The sequence below is a fragment of the Triticum aestivum genome, chromosome 7A (assembly GCF_018294505.1).
Source record: "Triticum aestivum cultivar Chinese Spring chromosome 7A, IWGSC CS RefSeq v2.1, whole genome shotgun sequence".
NCBI classification, from domain to species: Eukaryota; Viridiplantae; Streptophyta; class Magnoliopsida; order Poales; family Poaceae; genus Triticum; species Triticum aestivum.
In genome coordinates, this window is record NC_057812.1 from 80,072,815 (window position 1) to 80,092,192 (window position 19,378).

At 46.7% G+C, this 19,378-nt stretch overlaps 1 protein-coding gene across 1 annotated transcript; it reads right to left on the bottom strand.

Annotated features, from left to right (window-relative positions):
* Positions 1 to 7,545: 7,545 nt before the first annotated feature.
* On the bottom strand, positions 7,546 to 8,716 carry LOC123154265 (ABC transporter C family member 10-like). Its single transcript, XM_044573037.1, has 2 exons — positions 8,628 to 8,716; positions 7,546 to 8,533 (listed from the first exon to the last, which is right to left on the bottom strand). Exon 2 carries the CDS (start codon positions 8,477 to 8,479, stop codon positions 7,781 to 7,783), a length of 699 nt encoding a protein of 232 aa, XP_044428972.1. The 5' UTR covers positions 8,480 to 8,533; positions 8,628 to 8,716; the 3' UTR covers positions 7,546 to 7,780.
* Positions 8,717 to 19,378: the final 10,662 nt, after the last annotated feature.

Genomic DNA, 19,378 nt, shown 5'->3' on the forward strand with positions numbered 1-19,378 from the left:
TGAAGATCCATTTAATCCCAATGGCTCATCGATCATCGGGCAAGTCAACCAAAGTCCACACTTTGTTCTCATACATGGATCCCATCTCAGATTTCATGGCCTCAAGCCATTTTGCGGAATCTGGGCTCACCATCGCTTCTTCATAGTTCATAGGTTCGTCATGGTCTAGTAACATAACCTCCAGAACATGATTACCATACCACTCTGGTGCGGATCTCACTCTGGTTGACCTATGAGGTTCGGTAGTAACTTGATCTGAAGTTACATGATCATCATCATTAGCTTCCTCACTAATTGGTGTAGGAGTCACAGGAACAGATTTCTGTGATGAACTACTTTCCAATAAGGGAGCAAGTACAATTACCTCATCAAGTTCTACTTTCCTCCCACTCACATCTTTCGAGAGAAACTCCTTCTCTAGAAAGGATCCATTCTTAGCAACGAATGTCTTGCCTTCGGATCTGTGATAGAAGGTGTACCCAACTGTCTCCTTTGGGTATCCTATGAAGACACATTTCTCCGATTTGGGTTTGAGCTTATCAGGTTGAAACTTTTTCACATAAGCATTGCAGCCCCAAACTTTAAGAAACGACAACTTGGGTTTCTTGCTAAACCACAGTATATACTGTGTCATCTCAACGGATTTAGATGTTGCCCTTTTTAACTTGAATGCAGCTGTCTCTAATGCATAACCCCAAAATGATAGTGGTAAATCGGTAAGAGACATCATATATTATACTATATCCAATAAAGTATGGTTACGATGTTCGGACACACCATTACGATGTGGTGTTCCGGGTGGCGTGAGTTGCAAAACTATTCCCCATTGTTTCAAATGAAGACCAAACTCGTAACTCAAATATTCACCTCCATGATCAGATCGTAGAAACTTTATTTTCTTGTTACGATGATTTTCCACACTCTGAAATTCTTTGAACTTTTCAAATGTTTCGGACATGTGCTTTATTAAGTAGATATACTCATATCTGCTCAAATCATCTGTGAAGGTCAGAAAATAATGATACCCGACGCGAGCCTCAATATTCATCGGACCACATACAACAGTATGTATGATTTCCAACAAATTTGTTGCTCGCTCCATTGTTCCGGAGAACGGAGTCTTAGTCATCTTGCCCATGAGGCATGGTTCGCGAGCATCAAGTGATTCCAAAAGTCCATCAGTATGGAGTTTCTTCATGCGCTTTACACCAATATGACCTAAACGGCAGTGCCACAAATAAGTTGCACTATCATTATTAACTGTGCATCCTTTGGCTTCAATATTATGAATATGTGTATCACTACGATCAAGATCCAACGAACCATTTTCATTGGGTGTGTAACCATATAAGGTTTTATTCATGCAAACAGAACAACAATTATTCTCTAACTTAAATGAATAACCTATTGCAATAAACATGATGAAATCATATTCATGCTCAACGCAAACACTAAATAACATTTATTTTAGGTTCAACACTAATCTTCAAAGTATAGGGAGTGTGCGATGATGATCATATCAATCTTGGAACCACTTCCAATACACATCGTCACTTCACCCTTAACTAGTCTCTGTTCATTCTGCAACTCCCGTTTCGAGTTACTACTCTTAGCAACTGAACCAGTATCAAATACCAAGGGGTTGCTATAAACACTAGTAAAGTACATATCAATAACATGTATATCAAATATAGCTTTTTTCAATTTGCCATCCTTCTTATCCACCAAATACTTGGGGCAGTTCCGATTCCAGTGAAAAGTTCCTTTGAAGTAGAAGCACTCAGTCTCAGACTTAGGTCCAGACTTGGGCTTTTTCACTTGACCAGCAACTTGCTTGCCATTCTTCTTGAAGTTCCCTTTTCTTACCTTTGTCCCTTTACTTGAAACTAGTGGTCTTGTTAACCATCAACACTTGATGCTCTTTCTTGATTTCTGCCTTCGTCGATTTCAGCATCGCGAAGAGCTCAGGAATTACGTTCGTCATCCCTTGCATATTATAGTTCATCACGAAGTTCTAATAACTTGGTGATAGTGACTAGAGAATTCTGTCAATTACTGTCTTATCTGGAAGATTAACCCCCACTTGATTCAAGCAATTGTAGTACACAGACAATCTGATCACATGCTCAATGGTTGAGCTATTCTCCTCCATCTTGTAGGCAAAGTACTATCAGAGGTCTCATACCTCTCGACACGGGCATGAGTATGAAATACCAATTTCAACTCTTGGAACATCTTATATGCTCCGTGGCGTTCAAAACATTTTTGAAGTCCCGGTTCTAAGCCATAAAGCATGGTGCACTTAACTATCAAGTAGTCATCATACCGAGCTTTTGCCAAAACTTTCATAACATCTGCATCTGCTCCTGCAATAGGTCTGTCACCTAGCGGTGCATCAAGGACATAATTCTTCTGTGCAGCACCGAGGATAAACCTCAGATCACGGATCCAATTCGCATCATTGCTACTAACATCTTTCAACTTAGTTTTCTCTAGGAACATATAAAAATTAAATGGGGAGCAACATTGCGAGCTATTGATCTACAACATAGATATGCTAATACTACCAGGACTAAGTTCATGATAAATTAAAGTTCAGTTAATCAAATTATTAAAGAACTCCCACTTAGATAGACATCCCTCTAATCCTCTAAGTGATCACGTGATCCATATCAACTAAACCATGTCCGATCATCACGTGAGATGGAGTAGTTTCAATGGCGAACATCACTATGTTGATCATATCTACTATATGATTCACACTCGACCTTTCGGTCTGAGTGTTCCAAGGCCATATCTGCATCTGCTAGGCTCGTCAAGTTTAACCTGAGTATTCTGCGTGTGCAAAACTGGCTTGCACCCGTTGTAGATGGACGTAGAGCTTACACACCCGATCATCACATGGTGTCTGGGCACGACGAACATTGGCAATGGTGCATACTGAGGGAGAACACTTATATCTTGAAATTTAGTGAGAGATCATCTTATAATGCTACCGTCAATCAAAGAAAGATAAGATGCATAAAAGATAAACATCACATGCAATCAATATAAGTGATATGATATGGCCATCATCATCATGTGCTTGTGATCTCCATCTCCAAAGCACCGTCATGATCACCATTGTCACTGGCACGACACCTTGATCTCCATCGTAGCATCGTTGTCGTCTCGCCAATCTTATGCTTCTATGACTATCGCTACCGCTTAGTGATAAAGTAAAGCATTACAGGGCGATTGTATTGCATACAATAAAGCGACAACCATATGGCTCCTGCCAGTTGCCGATAACTCGGTTACAGAACATGATCATCTCATACAATAAAATATAGCATCATGCCTTGACCATATCACATCACAACATGCCCTGCAAAAACAAGTTAGACGTCCTCTACTTTGTTGTTGCAAATTTTACGTGGCTGCTACGGGCTTAGCAAGAACCGTTCTTACATATGCATCAAAACCACAACGATGGTTTGTCAATTTGGTGATGTTTTAACCTTCGCAAGGACCGGGCGTAGCCACACTCGGTTCCACTAAAGTTGGAGAAACTGACACCCGCCAGCCACCTGTGTGCAAAGCACGTCGGTAGAACCAGTCTCGCGTAAGCGTACACGTAATGTCGGTCCGGGACGCTTCATCCAACAATACCACCGAACCAAAGTATGACATGCTGGTAAGCAGTATGACTTATATCGCCCACAACTCACTTGTGTTATACTCATGCACATAACATCTACGCATAAAACCTGGCTCGGATGCCACTGTTGGGGAACGTAGTAATTTCAAAAAAAATCCTACGCACACACAGGATCATGGTGATGCATACCAACGAGAGGGGTGAGTGTTGTCTATGTACCCTCGTAGACCGTAAGCGGAAGCGTTATATCAACGCGGTTGATGTAGTCGAACGTCTTCACGATCCGACCGATCCAAGTACCGAAAGCACGGCACCTCCGAGTTCTGCACATGTTTGGCTCGGTGACGTCCTCACCTTCTCGATCCAGCAAGAGGGGCGAAGTAGTAGATGATTTCCGGCAGCACGACGGCGTGGTGACGGTGTTGGTGAAGAACAATCTTCGCAGGGCTTTCACCTAAGCACTACGAAAACTATGACGGAGGATAAACTAGAGGGGACGGGATTGCCGGCACACGGCTTGGTGTTTCTTGATGTGTCTTGGGTGCTAGCCCTACCCCTCTATTTATATGTTGAGCCTTGGGGTCGAAACTTGGAGTAAAAACCTCCACAAAGTCGGACTCCAGGGCCAGACGCCAGGGTTCCCGGCATCTGGACCCTGGACTCCGCAAAACTTCCTTTTGCGCTTTCCAAAAACCTCTTGGGCTTTCCCCTTTGGCTCAGATAAAGTGTTCTTGTGCCCAAACATTTTGGGGAACATCCGGAACCCCTTCCAATGGATTCCGGAACCCTTCCGGAGATCAAACACTACTATCCACATATCGATCTTTACTTTCGGACCATTCCAGAGTTCCTCGTCATATCCGTGATCTCATCCAAAACTCCGAACAACATTCGGTCACCAACATACATAACTCATAGTACTATATCGTCAACGAACGTTAAGTGTGCGGACCCTACGGGTTCGAGAACTATGTAGACATGACCGAGACACCTCTCTGGTCAATAACCAATAGCGGGACCTGGATGCCCATATTGGCTCCTACATATTCTACAAAGATCTTTATAGGTCAGACCGCATAACAACATACATTGTTCCCTTTGTCGTCGGTATGTTACTTGCCCGAGATTCGATCATCGATATCTCAATACCTAGTTCAATCTCGTTACCGGCAAGTCTCTTTACTCGTTTGGTAATACATCATCCGACAACTAACTGATTAGTTGCAATGCTTGCAAGGCTTAAGTGACGTGCATTACCGAGTGGGCCCAGAGATACCTCTCCGACAATCAGAGTGACAAATCCTAATCTCAAAATATGCCAACCCAACAAGTACCTTCGGAGACACCTGTAGAGCACCTTTATAATCACCCAGTTACGTTGTGGCGTTTGGTAGCACACAAAGTGTTCCTCCGGTAACCGGGAGTTGCATAATCTCATAGAATACTAAACGATCGAGTGCTATGCTAATGGAATGGGTCAAGTCAATCACATCATTCTCCTAATGATGTGATCCCGTTAATCAAATGACAACTCATGTCTATGTCTAGGAAACATAACCATCTTTGATCAACGAGCTAGTCTAGTAGAGGCATAGTAGTGACACTCTGTTTGTCAATGTATTCACACATGTATTATGTTTCCAGTTAATACAATTCTAGCATGAATAATAAACACGAGAAGCTACACGAATTCATCGATATAGGGTAATCAATGCCACCATAATATTTCTTCCTAACTTGATCGTTTAGCTCAGGTGCATCAAGGAACTTTGATATCCGAGTGAAAGCAACCTTAGCTTGTATCACAACTGCAATAACATCCGGTATGGTCCTAACTGGGTCTTACACGAGATGTAGAGTTGCCACAAAGGTGAATACATTGCTAGCATCAAGAGGGATTTTCAAAAGATAGCATGTTACAAAGGTTGCCACAGAAACCAAAGCAGGAGAAGCCCAGAAAAGGAAATTGTTGTATGCCCTCCAAAGCTGGAATGTTGACAACCACTTGTACTCAACTTCCCTCAACCCCTCGATGACCTTCTTGAAGTGGCCTTCCCATGCATAAAGTTTCAAGACCTTCATATGAACTAGTGATTCAGACATTGCCTTCAATCTCACATCTTGTGCTTCCATAAGTTTACTCTGAAATTTGTGTTGGAATCTGGCTAGTGGAGCGTTGCAGAGTACGGTGAGAATGATGACAACCAATGATGAAATCATTGCAGCACCAACCGCATTGTATGGAATTGCCAGAGCAATGCAAAGTTGAACAATTGTTGTCCATGTTTGATGGAACCAATATGGGAATTCCCCAATCCGATAGGCATCGAAGGTCACATAGTTCATAATTTGTCCAGAATAGTGCTTCATTTTTGCGGAGTTTGATAGCTTCTATTGTTTCTTATAAATAGCTGCTGACAGGAGTGACCTCACCTGCAGTCCTAATCTTCGAGTGCGGAAATACCACTGTCTCTCCGACAATGATTCACAGCATTTGCAGACGAACAATAATGCAGCCAGCGCATAGCTTTCGTATTTAAAGGTCCCTTTCCCAAGTGATACATTGATGAATGCCTTGAGAATTACTGGGCCAGTGGATAAGGTGAGAACCTTCAGCAAAGCAAAGAAACCCGAGACCATGATGGCACGCTTGTGACAAGAAACAATAGTCCAGAAGAATGATGGTGTGGCGTGCGTCGGCGACTGCTTCCTGCAATTCAGCTTCTCCATGAGCATCGAGTACTGGTTTCGTGCTCGATCTGTGGCGCCTAAAAGAAGCATGTCTTTGTTTTTTTTTTAGAAAAGGAGGATGGCCCCCGGCCTCTGCATCTGGAAGATGCATACAGCCACTTTATTAATTATTCTCGAGGACCTTACAAAGTATTACAAACAATATACCTGAATCCACCATCTTGGCAACATATGCCGCTACTCTTATCCATATGGTAAAGGGATACTAGCTGGGCCCCTACCCAAACTACTCACCTAAACCTAACATCAAAAGCCGGAAGCCCCAGCCGAGCCACATACCGGGTCTGGGGCACAATCCGGTCAGACACACTCTTGCGTCGTCGCCGCCATCTTCCACAGGTCCGTCTTCAGATGATATTGAGTCTTCTACCTTGTGAAGGCCACATCAGCCATCGACGTCACCATGACGCCAGACAGCTACCTCCTCCTGCGCGAGTGCATCTCCGCGCATCGGATGCCGAGCCTCCACGGCGCCATGCCGCCGATCTCCGCCGCCATCAATGAGTGAGATGAAGTACCGCTCCACCACGGCAAGTACAAGGTGAGGAAGAGCGAGGTCGCCATCGGAGACACGGCCGGAAGATAAGCACCGCAGCCACGGAGCTGCAACGCAGTAGATCAAACGGGCCGCCACCAGGAACCAGACAAACTCGCCATGCACACCCAGCATCCCCAGGCCCAAATCGGCGCCTTCAAGAAGGTGACGACGCTGTGGCGCCGCCGCCACTTAGCCACCGGGGCTAGGGTTTTCACCCGGGCGTAGGGGAAGGGGGGAGGCAGGGGAGGTATAGCCTCGGCGCCGCCGCCAAGGAGGGAATGGCGTCCGGGACGCCATCGACGCCGTGACCGCCACCGGCGGCCAAAGGTTTCCCCCGGCCAAGCACCTTGCCGCCACCTCCGAACCAGCCACAACATGAGCCAGGCCGGCCGGAGGTCATGCATCACGAGCGGACCAGATCACCTCCGATCTGACGAGGGGAGCCCGGGGCCTCCCCGTGCCATGACCAGCGCCCACCGGGACCTCGCTGCCCGCGCAGCCGAGGGGATCCGGCCTACCTCACCGACGAGCACTCCCTGCCGTCTGAGTAGTGTCGTCCACACCAGCGAGGCCGCCGCCTCAGATCCCACCAGCGCGCGCCACCCGACGCGCCGGCCGCCGAGTTCCGCCGCCGCGCCCGAGGAAGGAACCCCCCGCGGCCCCTACTCCAGGCGAAGGCAGGCGAGATCCCGCCGCCGGCGGCACCGCGCGGGCTTTGCCCCGCGGCGCCCACCGGCGGCGGCGGGAGGAGAGGAAGGAGGTGGGGTTGGGTCGGCGGCGGCTAGGGTTGGGCGCCCGGGTTGCCCGCGGGGGGGGCGACATGGGGCTGCGGTGAAATAGTTTCAGAGTCTCTAAGGTTGAGCGGCCATCTTAATTAGAGGATTCAACCACCAAAACGACATCTCGCTGAAAAAACCAGCAGTAGCAAAGGGAGTGACCTGATGAGCCTCAGAATCAGCTGCCTCACCGTCTGTCTCCTCCGTGTCGAGGGGCTTGTATAAACCATTTCCAATTCCTCCATAGCCCTCTTCGTCATGGCTGTGCCGGACGCCATAAATGAGGAGGACCACTTCACCTTGTAAGTACAGAACATCCAAACAGCCCTTGACAGTTATCATCTTCTCTGCAACAATAACAACAACTGAAGAAGAACAAACGAATGCTGCATAGACGGTCAGCAAGACCGGCCAAAACCAGACGAATGCCGCTCCAAGAAACCGAGGCCTGATGCTGAAAGCCAAGCTGGTAAGGATCAGATTCAGTCCCTGAGATAATGTGATGAGCCACCAGTGTGGAAGGTAAACAGCAAAGGCATCCTGACTGAAGTTACTCCCCAGCATCCACATCCCCAGCCCGAGATAAACCAAACCCAGGCAGGCACTGAAGGCCACAGCAGCCAAGTGCAGCGGTGAGCTGAGACTGACGAGCTGCCGTGCAGCCGCTCTGCTCTGTGGAATTTTGACAAGCACCTGGAGTGCGAGCACAAACCCGAGCAGCGCGGCGATGCCGGTCGCCACCAGATGGTTCGTGCAGGTGGAGGAGTCGAACATTTGCTTCAAAGCGCATGAGATGGCTCCCACACAAGCTCGTCACCCAGGAAGAACCTGGAATGTGGTTATAGAGTATTGGAGTCAGATGGCTTTGTCGGATTTCAGTGATGCAGCATGAAGAAGCTGATTAGTTGAGGAGAGAACTTACTTGTGAGGGAACCCATCTGTTGATTCGAGACGGATCAGCAGCTCCTGTTGCAGGCCTGCGCCAATCATGAAGATGAAACAGGTTAGGACAGAAGAACAGATGCTCTGTTTCATGGAGGAACAGACAGACAAAGAGCAGACCACGAGCAGCATCACTCGCTGGAGTCTAAATCCGATGAAATTATTCCAGGGGAAACCCCAGTGCTTGCTGGGAACAAAAGGAGTCAGAAATCCAAAGGGGAAGATCGACGCCTATCGTCAGTCGGCATTCGACATGGAAAGCAACAAATCCACCGGGTCATGTTTCAAAGAGCTAAGCAAGCAATGGTGGAAAGTGTTGACCTCTCTAGCAGTAGCGCGCGCCCCCCTCGACCTCCTCCGCGGCGCGAGCTTGACGAAGGAACAAGTTGCTCTTAACGTCAATGTGTGCTGTTTCGCTACGGGAACGCCCGAAACAGTACAAGTTGGACGTGCGTGGGCAGTCCCATTGATACTGTTTGTCATATTTTTTTTAAGAACCCGCATTTCCAATGACAACAGTACAAGTTGGCCGTGCGTGGGCAGTCCCATTGATACTGTTTGTCATATTTTTTTTAAGAACCCGCATTTCCAATGACAACCCGCAATAATCCTCTTGCATCCAGCCGCGAACCGGGGATCAGTCCGTGGACCGTAGCCTCATATATTTTCACAGCAACTTAAATCAACCGGATGAAATTAAAAAATAGACGAATTTTGATATAAACATGACAGATTTCATTGAAAGTAGGATAATTTGTACATAAAACCGAATGATTCGTCCGGTGAACTAAAAACCCAAAACTAAAACCCTAAATTATCATATACTTCACGGTGAACTCGTAGGTCACTTGCCTGACCCGGTGTCGGAGTCGGAGTCGTCAGGCTTGGGGCGGTGGAAGGTGGAGACGTCGCGGCAGGGCTTCCCAGCTGCCGCATGACGCTCGCGGATGATCCTCTCCGCGCTCCTCCTGCCGTGCGCAGTGCGGCCACGGCCACCGAGCACGTGGGCTGGGAGGAGGGCGGCGGTCGTTGGAGGCGTCGTCGTTGACGGTGGCGGCGATCTCGGTGAGTGACCATTCCTCGCCGTATCTGGCCATTTCCCCGTCGAGGAGGCGGAGATGGCGCTTGGCCATCTCCGACTTGGTCACAGAGCGATCCAGGGCCGAGGTGTACGCCAGTTCCGAGTCCGCCGTAATGTGTAGCGGCGGCGGGATATCTGAGTCCACAAACTTGGATCGATGCACGGCGTTGCGGCTGTCCCGCCGGCGCTGCTCCCAGCCGGTGTACTCTTGCGTCGTCATGGCGCTCCGAGACGACGTCGAGGAGCCGTCCCTGTGAAGGTAGTGCAGAATGCGCCCACATGCCTTAGACTGGGAGCGGCGGCGAGCGACCCTCCTCCTTGGCACAGACAAACGGATACCAACGGAGAACGTACCTTCTCCGTATTCGCGTTGCGTGTGGGGAAACAAGAAGTTGGTTTGTCCTGATATTTTTGGTCACACGTGTTCCTGCTTTCTTTTAGTACAACAGTTGAAATCTGCCCTTCATCCATCAATTCCTTCGGTTGGAGCGTATACTAGGGTTGTATACTTAAATATCAAGCGTGGATCGCGAGGACGCTATAGAATTCCCTTTTTTCAGAAAAAAAGAAACTCCCCGGCCTCTGCATCAGAACAATGCATACAGCCACATTTATTAAAAAGTAAATAAGGTTTAATAAGATTTTAAAGTCTGGAAACAAAAAAGAACGGCTAGCTCACACAGAGCCTCAACGCCGATAACAAAATGCCCAAGAAGCCACAACCGGCTGGCAAAATAGAAGATAGGTAAACTAATTGTCTATCCTATTACATGACCGCCATCGAAACCGGTTGAAAATATCCCACGCTACCATCTCCCTCAGGACAGATCCAGTAACCAAACGCTCTCTGGCCTTCATCGGAGTGAGTAAGGACCACATACGGATCAACACAGTAGACCAGGATAAAACCTGTAAAAAATGAATAGTTGTTGTTCTGTTAAAAGCCAAATCATTTCTGCGGTTCCAAATTGCCCATAACAACGCACATACTCCTACATGAATGTGTCTAGCTGTTTCGGACTCTATCCCAGCAAGCCACGTCCCGAATAATATGTTGACCGAAGTCGGAGGAGTAATGTTAAAGGCAATTTGCACAGAGCGCCACAAAACTCTTGCCAACGGGTAGTCAAAAAAAAGGTGCTTGATAGTCTCGTCCCGATCACAGAAAGTACACCTAGTAGAACCTGTCCAGTTGCGCTTAACCAAATTATTCTTTGTTAAAATTACTTGTTTATGGACGAACCACATAAACACTTTAATCTTCAAAGGAACCTTGACTTTCCAAACATGTTTGAAACTAGGAATAACACTAGAGTTAATGATATCGATATACATCGATTTGACTGTGAACTCCCCAGATCTAGTAAGCTTCCAACATAACTGATCGGGCTGAGGAGCTAACTGAACCTCCATCAGTCTACGCACCAAGTGAAGCCATGCTTCCCATCGTTCGCCCACAAGCACCCTCCTAAACTGAATATTGAGGAGAATTGACTGCATAACCGTGGCAACAAGAGCCTCCCGACGCTGAACAATAAAATAAAGGGACGGATACTGAATCGCCAAAGGCGCATCACCAAGCCATGTATCCTCCCAGAAGCGAGTGGTGTTGCCATTTCCGACAATAAACTTAGTTCCCTCTGACCGTCTCTGATTATCCCGGCCTCTCTTTGATGCGTCATGGCCTTTTTCTTTCTCCAGCTGCCCATTTAGCCCCTAGTAGTGAACAAGTTTCGCAAGTCTTGTCCTACCTAGCGGATGAAACTTCTCTGTACCTTTACTAGGCGCCTTCTCTAAAGAACCTCTCCTTTTTTCACAAGCGAACAAACGCCATGCTACCAACTCTGAACAAACGCCATGCTACCAACTCTCCCAACCAAAATGGGACCTCCAAGGAGAAAATGCTCAGCTGGTCTTCCAATAATTCTCTGATCACATGTGCAGAAATTCAATCCCTTTGGGGCACATGAAAAATGCAGGGATTTCATACAGGATGGGTTGAACCTGTATGAACTGCAGCCTGTATTGCGGGATATGTGTCATACAACTTATCCATTTATGGGTTAGTGGAGTAGAAACTGTTAGAAGGGAGAGAGAGAGAGATTGTTGTGGAATATGATGCATGTATTATTGAGCCTTGAGGGCGAGTATATATTGAATACAAGACTGGGAGGGCAAGAAGCCTCTCCTAGAGATAAGGTAGGAGACAGATTACAAATCTTAGACTACCAAATACAAATAACCCAAATATATCTCTAACAGAAACATCAATCAGGCGTAATAATCGTATAACAATAAATACACAAATATAGTTCATCGTTTTGCTCATCCACGGTAGGTGGTAACACTGCATGGGTTATTTGGTTCCTAGCCATACTTTGTCACATATTGTCTACTCGAGTTAAGCAAGTGTGGTCAAACTAGGTTGGTATTTGGTTCTATCAGCGCACAATGCAAAAAATAAATATGTGAGAAATAAGCTCCATGTTGCACATATAAAAAGTGTGGCAAGATTTTCTAAGACAAGCCAAAGTGTGGCTAAATATTTTAAACACATAAAGTAAGGCAAATGTGATGAAAATTGTGTAACAAACTATGACCAAGTTAGTCACCAACCAAACTGGCCCACTACGTTAGCGAGAAAAAGACGAGAAAACTCGATAATCTATCATGCACATTTGCATAGGTGTGGCAGCTCTCGCGAGGTATCAAAAAAAATTGTTAACCGGTATCTGGTGCACCGGTGCTTATGGTACGTTCAGTCTCGGATGCACTTATTAAAATATTGAAAAAAAAAGTAGCATGTTGACACGTCTATGTTATCACAAAATTCAAAATGTAAATTAGATATTAAAATTACAAATCTGACGGTGAATAGCATTTATATAATATAAGTTTTGCAGAAGATTTGCCCATTACCTCTATTGATTACAATTTCTCTTTTCTTGTATCTCAAGCAATGCTTTAAAGTTTGATTTGAAATTTTGTGACAACATATACTGATAATTTGCTGGCGTACTAAATATTTTTTTCCAGATTTCCCTAACGTTTTAAATGGTGCAAGGGAAGTTGGGTGCGTCTAGTGCAGCAGGTATCCCACGGGCCGGTGCTGACATATCGGGCCTCTAGTGCAAAATAACGATATGAGCTAGTATTTTTACTTTATTCATCACAACAACAACAAAATTCCGAGGAGAAATTTCGATCTATCCATCAGCTGTCAAGGTAGTACAAAGAAACACCAGAAGTACAAAATTTCATCCAAGCCAGGTCTGTAGACGGCCTAGCTACGGCTACAAAGCACTGGAGCAAGTCGAAGGCGCGTCGCCGTCATCGTCCCTCCCTCATCAGAGCAACCCCTGCCGATGAAGAAAGTGTAGATCGGAGGATCCAACCTGTAGACACACGAACACAGACGAACGAAGACCGGATCCACGTGGATCCACCGAAGACCAACGCCGACCGAATCCCATGAGATCCGTCAGAGACAAACCTCCACACGCTATCGGGCGATGCTAGAAACATCATTGGAACGTGGGCTAGGTAGGGAGAACCTTATTCCATCTACATAGCAGTCGGGGCCCCGCATCTCTGAGTAGGACACAAACCCTAACAAAACTAAAAAAAACATTAGAAACCGAAGCTCTCCCGCCGGCAAGGGTTAGGATCCACCACGCCTCCATCGCCCTAAGACCACAAGAGACGAGGTAGACCAACGGCGGCACCGAAGGGAGGCACGAGAAACCCTAACACGCTGGGTGCAGGTATGAGCGGCTGCCATAGTATGGGAGCCACGAGAAGATCTGAGACCACCCTGCTGTGATTGCTAACCGACAAGGTACGTCATCAGAACAATATTCATACAAGTATATTGTAGAAAATGGAACTTTTATTGGAGATATTTTAGAAAACTATGCATGTAATTTACCTTTTACAGTAGATAGTGTAGGTTGTATCAGTCAAGACAACAAAACTACGTCCAACGAGTGATCCATCAAGTTGGCCAGCTGTGGCCCGGACTTGTTTTTTATTTTAGCATGTTTGGATTGTTGAACCGTGTTCTTTTTTGCTTTGTCGCATTGTTGAATTATTGAATTGTGGTGAATGTTGTGTTATATCATCGTGCATGAATGACATGCATTTGAGGTTTAAATAAGGAGTGTGGCTGCCATGGGGGGCGCCCGACACTGTCTGTGGACGCGTCCGGGCATGCCTGTGGTAGGCGGATTTGCCGAGTGATTTGCATTTTCATCCCCTCCGGTGCAAAGCTGACCAAACGGGCCTGGACAACTAGGCCAGTCCGCGAGCACGCCGGCAACGCCCGCCATGGGCCAGGCTCGACACGGGCTAAACGAGATGTGCCCTGCACACGGCATGTCTGGGGTCGTGCCTGGGCCTGGAGGCTAGGCATATGGACCGGCACGTCACGACCCATTTTTTCCTATTTTTCCTTTTTGATCTGATTTTCTTTTTTTAAGCATTTTTTTCTGAATTATATATGTAATCAGCCTAATAGGCCTAAAATGGCCCAAATACAACCCATAAGGCCGAACTGCTAAACAGACCAGTGTGCTAAACAGGCGAACGTGCCTGCCCGATTAACTAGGCGGCAATTTCGTTTGATATTATGCTGTAAAGCTACATGGTTGTCTCAAAAAAAAGTAAAGCTACAAGGTGCTTCTAAAAAAAGCTCCGGCGTGTGGATTAAAGAAAAAAGGCGTTTCTTCAGTGTTCCACGGCGGCGTGCCTCCATCCCCTCCGGCCTCTCACCCCGGCACCGGAGGAAATCACGAATGGCCGCACAAACATCCTGTTTCAGAAGAGACAAGTGTCTCTGATAAAACAACGCAGGCAGGCCGTCCGGCCCCGGTGCTTTCGTCGCTCCCATCTGAAACAGTGTTTGTTCAATTTCCTCATCCGAAATGGCAGCAGTAATATCACCATTCATGTCGTGAGTGACAACCTCATCAATAAGCCCAAGGATCCTATCCGTTCCAGTAGGCCCCTCCGAAGTGAATAGGTTGGCATAAAAAGATGCTGCCATAGCTCGCATCCCCTCATCCGTGGTACATTTGCTGCCATCCTCCCTCTTTAAACCACGAACTGTGTTCTTTCTCCTTCTATGGCTGGCTTGGTTTTGAAAGTAACGAGTATTCTAGTCACCCTCCCGCAGCCAGCCCACTCTAGATCTCTGTTTATACATGATTTCCTCCCGTTCATATAGCTCACACAATTGGCCCTCCAGATCCCAGACCTCGAGTGAGGTTCCAGAGATGAGTGCTCGCTATCTTGCATGCCCAAGGTCAATCTTGCGATTCTTAATATGCCGCCTCACAGATCCAAAAACCGTTCGGCCCCAGTGCTTCAAATCGCCAGTCACTGCCTTCAGCTTCTCGCCCATACTCATTGCACCCAGACCATTAGCCGCCACATTGTTCCACGCCTCAGTAATCATAGCATCGTATCCCTCATGCTTAGTCCACATCTCCTCATACATAAATCTCCGCGGCCCGTTCTGTCTGGCGTCGGGAGCCGTCTCCCTAGCCCGCACCAAGATAGCATTATGGTCAAATTCCTCAGTAATGATGTGTTCGACAGAGGTGTGAGGGAACATGCTCAAAAAGCCATCGTTACACACTGCCCGGTCCAATCTGACTTGGACATTGTCAGCCCCCTCTCGTCTGTTATCCCACGTAAACGGATACCCGAAGTAGCCCATGTCGGCAAGACCACAATCAGCCAGACACTCTCTGAAGTCATCCATTTGCGTAAAACTTCGCATGTTGCCACCATGTTGTTCAGTCAAAAGAAGTGCCTCATTAAAGTCCCCCACACAATCCACGGTTGATCATCCTGCCTTCTGAGATATCTCAAAGCATCCCATGATTTAGAACGAAGTTCTGTTTTAGGCTCCCATAGAACCTAGTGATTCTATAGGCCTTGCCCTCGAAAGCAACCACGACATCTATGACATATTGGCACCAAGGCCGGACTGTCACCTGCGCATTGTCACGCCACCAAAGAGCAGTACCACCACTCCTTCCCTTGCAATCAACAGCCACCCCCTCTCTGAACCCCAAACTCCACTTCAGTTTCTCCAAGGCCCTAGCCGTCTTTTTTGTCTCACTTAAAAACACCACCGCCGGGTTATACGACCGTATCAGGTCTCTGAGTTCGCCAACTGTCGAGTCCAACCCCAATCCCCGACAGTTCCAGGCCAAGATATTCATTGCTCTCGGCGGCCCCGTTCATCGGGGTCCGCCGATCCATCATCCTTCTCAGTAATGCGGTCAAACACTGAAGACGTCTTGCACCTTGTATCGCGAATGAACCCATCACTAGCGCCCTGCCTGTCCAGTTCCCCCTTGGCCACCCACATTTGCTTTGGTCTTCTTTTTCTATTGCCCAAATCCATCCTTGAAAGAGATGAGTTGCCCTGCTGGTAGTTGCCCTCCATGCGAGGTTTCCGAACATAGTAACCTTTACGTCGACTCCTCTCCTCATGCATAACGGGTCCGCCATGCATAAAGGGTTTGCCCAATCTGTCATCCTCATAAGCCCGGTGGCCCTGGTATATATCCTCATATCCATCAAAAACATGTCCAACACTGTGGTTCTTTCCCCTCATATCCTAGTTACCTTCCCTTTCAGACTCCCTACGCCGGTAGTGACCTTGCTCAATCAATTTGTCCCGTAGATCCCTCTCCTTCTTCTGATCAAGACTCAGCCTAAGATCACCTCCACGAGCATAGGCCGCTCGGTCCTCGCCTACTCTGGGTGCAGAAACACCCTCCCCATCCTGCCCGTAGCTCCCGCCAGTGCGGGTAGCTACAGACGAGGTAAAATCAGTGGACAAATTCCTTCTTGTAGGCACTTCCCTCGACCGTGGAAATTCCTTCCTAGTGCCATATGTTGGGGAACGTAGTAATTTCAAAAAAATTCCTACGCACACGCAAGATCATGGTGATGCATAACAACGAGAGGGGAGAGTGTTGTCTATGTACCCTCGTAGACCGACAGCGGAAGCGCTATGACAACGCGGTTGATGTAGTCATACGTCTTCACGGCCCGACCGATCAAGCACCGAAACTACGGCACCTCCGAGTTTTAGCACATGTTCAGCTCGATGACGATCCCCGGACTCCGATCCAGCAAAGTGTCGGGGAAGAGTTCCGTCAGCACGACGGCGTGGTGACGATCTTGATGTTCTACCGTCGCAGGGCTTCGCCTAAGCACCGCTACAATATTATCGAGGAGTATGGTGGAAGGGGGCACCGCACACGGCTAAGAAAACGATCACGAGGATTAACTTGTGTGTCTATGGGGTGCCCCCTGCCCCCGTATATAAAGGAGTGGAGGAGGGGAGGGCCGGCCCTCTCTATGGCGCGCCCTAGGGGAGTCCTACTCCCACCGGGAGTAGGATTCCCCTTTTCCTAGTCCAACTAGGAGTCCTTCCATGTAGTAGGAGTAGGAGACAAGGAAGGGGGAGAGGGAAGAGAAGGAAGGAGGGGGCGCCGCCCCTCCCCCTAGTCCAATTCGGACTAGTCAATGGGGGCCGCGCGGCCTACCTCTCACTCTCCCCTAAAGCCCAATAAGGCCCATATACTTCTTCCCCCGTATTCCTGTAACTCCCCGGTACTCTGAAAAATACCGGAACCACTCGGAACCTTTCCGATATCCGAATATAGTCGTCCAATATATTGATCTTTACGTCTCGACCATTTCGAGACTCCTTGTCATGTCCCCAATCTCATACGGGACTCCGAACTCCTTCGGTACATCAAAACTCATAAACTCATAATATAACTGTCATCGAAACCTTAAGCGTGCGGACCCTACGGGTTCGAGAACAATGTAGACATGACCAAGACACGTCTCCGGTCAATAACCAATAGCGGAACCTGGATGCTCATATTGGCTCCTACATATTCTACGAAGATCTTTATCGGTCAGAACGCATAACAACATACGTTGTTCCCTTTGTCATCGGTATGTTACTTGTCCGAGATTCGATCGTCGGTATCTCAATACCTAGTTCAATCTCGTTATCGGCAAGTCTCTTTACTCGTTCCGTAATACATCATCTCACAACTAACTCATTAGTTGCAATGCTTGCAAGGCTTATGTGATGTGCATTACCAAGAGGGCCCAGAGATACCTCTCCGACAATCGGAGTGACAAATCCTAATCTCGAAATACACCAACCCAACATGTACCTTTGGAGACACCTTTAGAGCTCCTTTATAATCACCCAGTTACGTTGTGACATTTGGTAGCACACAAAGTGTTCCTCCGGTAAACGGGAGTTGCATAATCTCATAGTCATAGGAACATGTATAAGTCATGAAGAAAGCAATAGCAACGTACTAAACGATCGAGTGCTAAGTTAACGGAATGAGTCAAGTCAATCACATCATTCTCCTAATGATGTGATCCCGTTTATCAAATAACAACTCTTTGTCTATGGTTAGGAAACATAACCATCTTTGATTAACGAGCTAGTCAAGTAGAGGCATACTAGTGACACTCTGTTTGTCTATGTATTCACACATGTATTATGTTTCCGGTTAATACAATTCTAGCATGAATAATAAACATTTATCATGAAGTAAGGAAATAAATAATAACTTTATTATTGCCTCTAGGGCATATTTCCTTCAGTCTCCCACTTGCACTAGAGTCAATAATCTAGTTCACATTGCCATGTGATTTAACACCAATAGTTCACATCATTATGTGACCAACACTCAAAGGGTTTACTAGAGTCAATAATCTAGTTCACATCGCTATGTGATTAAAACCCAAAGAGTACTAAGGTGTGATCATGTTTTGCCTGTGAGAGAAGTTTAGTCAACGGGTCTGCCACATTCAGATCTGTAAGTATTTTGCAAATTTCTATGTCAACAATGCTCTGCACGGAGCTACTCTATCTAATTGCTCCCATTTTCAATATGTATCCAGATTGAGATTTAGAGTCATCTGGATCGGTGTCAAAAATTTCATCGACGTAACCCTTTACGACGAACCTTTTTGTCACCTCCATAATCGAGAAACATATCCTTATTCCACTAAGGATAATTTTGACCAATGTCCAGTGATCTACTCCTAGATCACTATTGTACTCCCTTGCCAAACTCAGGGCAGGGTATACAATAGGTCTGGTACACAGCATGACATACTTTATAGAACCTATGGCTGAGGCATAGGGAATGACTTTCATTCTCTCTCTATCTTCTGCTGTGGTCGGGCTTTGAGTCTTACTCAATTTCACACCTTGTAACACAGGCAAGAAATCTTTCTTTGACTGTTCCATTTTGAACTACTTCAAAAATTTGTTAAGGTATGTACTCATTGAAAACTTATCAAGCGTCTTGATCTATCTCTATAGATCTTGATGCTCAATATGTAAGCAGCTTCACCGAGGTTTTCTTTGAAAGAATCCTTTAAAACACTCCTTTATGCTTTGCAGAATAATTCTACATTATTTCCGATCAACAATATGTCATTCACATATACTTATCAGGAATGTTGTAGTGTTCCCACTCACTTTCTTGTAAATACAGGCTTCACCGCAAGTCTGTATAAAACTATATGCTTTGATCAACTTATCAAAGCGTATATTCCAACTCCGAGATGCTTGCACCAGTCCA